The sequence below is a fragment of the Anser brachyrhynchus genome (assembly GCF_964034855.1).
Source record: "Anser brachyrhynchus genome assembly, chromosome: 4".
In the NCBI taxonomy this organism is placed as follows: Eukaryota; Metazoa; Chordata; class Aves; order Anseriformes; family Anatidae; genus Anser; species Anser brachyrhynchus.
Window position 1 is genome coordinate 68,649,927 of NC_137698.1, and position 5,495 is coordinate 68,655,421.

Sequence of the window (5,495 nt, forward strand, 5' to 3'; positions counted from 1 at the left end):
CATATGTATGTATCCAACTGCTTTTCAAATACATTTCCCTGTTGAGAAAGGTTGTGGTTTTTTACTGTCCTTATTTTGGAAGGTCCATATCTTTCTTTTCTATTAAGTTTATAGAGTATTTTGGGCCAGGTTGTCATTATGTATGAGCAATGCCTAATGCAAGGGATCTCCCAGCACAGGTACTGCCTCTAGCTATTTTTCTAATGTAAAATAATAATAGTAATAATAATTAATAAAATGCAACACTTTACACATACAGTGCTGTTACAAAGACCTTCTAATAGAGAATCCCTTCAATATGCAAGCAAGGTGTGTCTTCCAGCTGCTTCTTAACAGCTGTACTTCTCTTGTTATCATGGTGAACTTTAACAACACTTGCTAAAATCTCAGTTCCATCAACTAATCAATTTAATATTTTTTTTATCTCTTTACAAGTTCTTGCAGTTTTTTTGTTTGATTTATTTAATTTTCTGTATTTTGTTTTTAAAAGCGTCCCATCAATAGGTTAGTTAGTACTAATCTCCTGCTGCAAGATAGTTAGTAAAAATCTCTTGATTTAGTAAAGAACAATTTATAATTGCAAATACAAATGTTTTAAGGTCCGAAAGAAATGTCAGGAGTATTCAGTAGGATCATAATTGACTGCTCAACTGGAAATCCTGACACATTGTGAACTTGGCTTTCTTCAGAGAAAGCTACCTTGCCACTGGATGTGTTACACTGAGTAGCAACAGTATGGTTAATATTTTTGCCCACTGGTCTCAACATCAGCAGTTTTATCTTGATATTTGATGAATATTAAGGGGTGGTTATTTACTTTCTCCAGCTACACAGGCATTTGCTGATGACAAAATTATCTCTCAATCTTTACTCAGCAGAAAGTTGTGGAATGGGACTAAGCACTGGGACTACGGCATGCAGAAGATCTCTTTCTGTTATTCTTATTATAAAATAAACTCGCTCTGTGTTTTGGGGATGTATTTTTCTCCAGTCGCCTGTGCAACTCTGGAAACTCGCTGAAATAATTCAGAGGCAAATGGGTAAAAAAGAGGGAAAAACGGGAATGAAAATGGTTTAATAAATGGAGAAAATAGATTAATTGTCGATTAGCGACTTTTTACATGATTATCTTTTTCCACAGACACATCTGAAGCTGCAGTTCAGTGGAAGGACAGTTTTCTTTAACCGAACTTTAGTTACCTGTTAAAGAATTAAAGAAAGGGATCTTACTGTATAGGTACTGCATCAGCTGAAACTGTCATTGCTACGGATTTTGAAACGCCGATTTTGTCTCTATCGGCATAGATTAATCTCGTGGCAGTAACCAAGTAAGCGTGTATCGACACTGGAAATATTAAAAGCAACAACTAAAGGAATGTTCCGGTATAGATCGTCGATTTTCAATGTATATATATAGGCACACGCGAGCCATATCACATCACCCTTGGAAATAAAGACATAGCTTAAATGTGTCTCCAAAATGTTTTGAGCTACGGATCTAGAAGACTCGGAAGATCTGAATGCATTGAAGTTCACACAGTCAGATCAGAAAAGAGGGGATCCAAGCCATTAACTCATCGCCAGCACCTTCCCGGGAGCTGCAGTTTGCGGAAACCTGAGCTGCGAAGCGCAGCCGGCGGGTCCTCTTGCGTCTTTAGCACCTCACGTGTCCGCTTCATCGCTATCATCAACAGCCTCGATAATTTCTCTCTCTCTCTTTTTTTTTTTTTTTTTCTTTCCATATCAAGGACACCCTGAGAGACTCCTCCTGCTCTTTGACACGAATTCGAGACTGATTAAAAAGAGAGAGGGAAGGTCAACTAACGCTCGGAAATCGCGACCACGAGAATACCACCCCGGAGCCGCGCAGCGCTGCGCTCCGGAGCTCGGCAGGCTCCGTGGAGACTTGGCACCGGCTCCCCAGCTACATGGCACCCGGTGACAGTCCTTTCAGCAGCGTTTTCCCGGCTGGGAAGGAAATCCCCAAAACTGCTTTGAGCAGCAGCCGCAGGACTCCCGCTTGCGCCGGCACCGCCACGCCGAGCTGGCCCAGGCGTCTGCACGGGGGCTCATTGCTCACCTGCGCTGCTTGTCCGAGAAAATAAACATGGAAGGAGAGTGGGGAAAAGGAGAGTAATCTGTGCTTATCCAGCTGAAATACCTATCTTTTTCTTTTTTTTTTCTTTTTCTTTCTTTTTTTCCTCACTTGGAAACGCGATAATTCGCCTGTTTTCGCACGCACTGGTGAATTTCGTAATACGACAATTGCAATGTTTATTTTTAAAATAAAAACGTCTAGGAAACGTCTTTCTTTTGACACTGCCTAGTAGCGACTGTATTGAAAAGGCATGCATTTCAGTTTTCTGATAGAAAAGTTTTATTTCCCAACTCTGAATATAAAGCGTGTGAACTTGGAAACCAAAAGAAGACAAATGCGTTTGGAAATCTGAAGGGGGGGGGGGATAAAAAGCATTTCGTTACTCTAAGAGAGCAGATAAAATTACCCCCACGAGCTTTCGGGGAGCAGAGTTAGCACAAGGAGTATGAGAGGGAGCTTGTCTTGTTCTGCAGAAACATCAGACAGGCCACGAATTGAGAACCAGTTAACAAAAAGTAAAAAATCAAAAAAAAATGAAGAGGGCTTGTTTTGTTGGGGGGGGGGGGGTAAAAAAGAATCCGAGAAGCCACAGTTTGCGAACCAGCTTTAGAAAGGTGTGTGTATATATTGATAATGTCAAAAATGGGGAGAAGTTAATTGGAGGGATATTAGAGTCTGAGAGGGGAGCGAATGGCAGCCTCGGCGCTGAGCAGGCTGTACTCGGGTCTGCCAGGTCTCAGGGACAGGAGTGGTGACACCGTCCCCGTGGGCCGAGGCAGGGCATCGGCTCCCCTGAAATACCGGGCACGGGATAATTTCGAAGGGAGGAAGGCAGAACACAGCCCCGTTTCTTTGGCACCTCGGTTCTCTCCTCCGTCCTGCCCAGAGAAAGAGGGCTGCGAGAGCTCTAACAACGTGTGGGCTGCCCACGGACACGCGGGGGGGGAGCCCGGGCATCCCCTCCATGGGCAGGGGGGCGGCTGCCACGGATCGGGGCGAAGGCGGACGTGGCTGGGGCATAAATACCATCGGTGCGGCCCCCGGCAAGAAGAATGGGGGGAGCCGAGGGGCGAGGCTATACGTCCCCATCCAGCAAGCTGAAGTGTTTGCCCGGGCCGGGGAGGCAGAGGTAAGGGATGGCGCTGCCCGGGTAGAGCAGAGGGAAGGGGAGAGGCAGCAGGCAGCGGCTGAGCAGGGTGCTGTCCTTGTAAAGGGTCGGCAGGGACACAGCCGCGGAGGCAGACAGGGGTGGCGGTTCCCCGGGATGCTCCGCTTGCCCCGGCCCCGGCCCCTCGGGCTCGGCCGACATCTGTCTCTTGAGCTTGTTGCGCCGGTTCTGGAACCAGATCTTCACCTGGGTCTCGGTGAGGTGCAGCGCTGCCGCCAGCCCGGCCCGCTCGGCGCTGCTCAGGTAGCGCTTCACGTCGAAGGTGGACTCCAGCTGGAAGACCTGGCTCTTGGAGAAGATGGTCCTCGTCTTCTTCTTGCCTCCCACCGCCGGCGACCTGCCGCTCTCCCCGCCGCAACCCCCAGCATTCCTCGGCGACGGCTGCCAGGGACCGCGCGGTCCCTCCGCGGGGAGCGGCGACACCGCGACAATGCCCTCGGTCCCCGGGCGGAGCCCACGGCCCGGCCCCTCTGCCTGCAGTCGGCGGGGCTCGCTGCCTGCAACGGCAAAGCACAGCATCACGCTGCCTGCAACGGCAAAGCACAGAATCAGCCCCCCCCACCCCGCCGCCGCCAACCCCCTCGGGCCCCCGCCCCGCATGCACGCACGGCCCGGCTGCCCCTAGGGGCTGGGGAGAGGGGACGAGCTCCTCCTCCTGCTGCAGCATCTAAAAGCTGTGTGTGTGTCTGTGTGTGTGCGTGCGTGTCCGTGCCCGCGCCCCACCCGAGCCTCCAGGGCGCGGTCCCGGCCCGGCGGCGCTGGGACCCCCTGGGCATCCCCCGACGGGCCTGGCTGAGGGTCGGGCTGCCACCCGACAGGCGACACGGGCGGCCGGCTCTGTACCCGAGTCGTTGGAGCCTTTATTGGGGTCTCGCTCCGCGGGGCCCTCTTCTTCATCTTCCTCATCATCATCCTCCTCCTCCTCCGGCAGGGCGCAGCGGGCTCTGCCCTGCTCCCGGGCCGGGCGGCGGGGACCGGTCTGCAGGATGCTGTCGATGCTGAAAGCGGGCGGAGCGGCTGGGGCCGGTGGTGGGGCTCCGCGGCCGCCCCCGAGCTGCACCATGGCGAGCCGAGCCGAGCCGAGCCGCGCTGAGCCGAGCCGCAGGACTGGCTGCGGCGGGAGGGAGCCGGGGCGGAGGGACGGATGGGGACGAGGGGGAGGAGAAGGAGGGGTCGGGGCGGCGGAGGGAGGGGATGGAGCTAGAGGGAGCCAAAGGGCTGAGGAAGGGGGGAGCGGTGCAGGGGAGGGAGAGAGGAAGGCAAGAGGTAGAAGGAGAGAGGGAGAAGAGAAGAGAAAGGAGCAGGAGGTGGAAGGAAGCGAAGAGGATTTTTTTTTTTTTGGGGGGGGGGCGTGGAGCACGCCAAAGTGCCTGTTTCCTTACTGTGGATGAGGTGTGCCCCAAGGGGTTGGCCCTGCGCAGGGCAGGGTTGGCTGCCCCCCAGCTCCGCACTTTCGCTGCTGCAGGGACAGGGCAGAGTCAGGCCCACGGGAAAGGGCGATGGGGAGGTGGGATCGTAGGGCGGAGGGTTCTGGGGTGGAGGATAAAGAGAGGGATAGGGGGAGAGGGCTGGAAATGAGAGAGAGGGAATGGGTCTCTGGGAAGGCAGGCTGGGGAAAGAAGGGGATCTGGAAAACGAAGGAGGGCAGAGAGGTGGAGAGGAAATATTGCACAGAGGACAAAAGTATGATAGGGGGTGAGTGATAGAGGGGGGTCATCAAGAGGGAGGAGGCAGCAAGTGAGAACCTTCACTGAGTGGAGAGGAGAAAGAGATAAAGTCGAGAAAAAAAAAAAAAAAAAGATGGAAACGGAGATTTAAGAAGCAGAAGAGGGAGGAAGAGTAGAAAGGTGTAATGGACAGGGAAGGGAGCAATGGATGCGCAGGGGGAAATCGCTGCAGCTTCGTGGGGTCCTAGAGGCGAAAGAAGTCCTTTCCTCCCGAGGAGCCCCGTGGTGAAGGTCACCCTGAAATCCCCCCCCGCGGCTCTGCACTGCTCTTTTGTAGTTTTCGAAAGCTAAAAATTGTGCTAGATCCTGCAACTTTTGGAGGCTGGAGGAAATGTGCTATTGGAGCAAGCACTCCCGATGCTCCTCGAGACTCGGGGAAGGATTTGTGCGTTTGTGTGGTGTCTGGAGAACTTTTGCTCTCCACCACCTACCAACATCGCAATGTCTTAAAACTCGTTTACACAACCCAACGGCCGCCATCAGCTGCTGAGCACAGGGAACC

General features: G+C 52.6%; 1 protein-coding gene across 1 annotated transcript; it reads right to left on the bottom strand.

The window, feature by feature from the left end:
- Positions 1-2,257: 2,257 nt before the first annotated feature.
- Positions 2,258-5,495, bottom strand: LOC308193697 (homeobox protein HMX2-like). The gene is made up of 2 exons (XM_080588620.1): positions 4,110-5,495; positions 2,258-3,763 (listed from the first exon to the last, which is right to left on the bottom strand). The coding sequence occupies exons 1-2, from the start codon at positions 4,327-4,329 to the stop codon at positions 3,174-3,176; spliced, it is 810 nt and encodes a 269-aa protein (XP_080444746.1). The 5' UTR covers positions 4,330-5,495; the 3' UTR covers positions 2,258-3,173.

What these genes read in the sequence shown, in the direction of transcription:
- LOC308193697 (XM_080588620.1), bottom strand. Translation starts at nt 4,329, where the DNA reads ATGGTGCAGCTCGGGGGCGGCCGCGGAGCCCCACCACCGGCCCCAGCC. An exon ending in TAAAGGCTCCAACGACTCGG is followed by an intron (nt 3,764 to 4,109) that starts GTACAGAGCCGG and finishes TTGCCGTTGCAG; the next exon opens with GCAGCGAGCCCCGCCGACTG.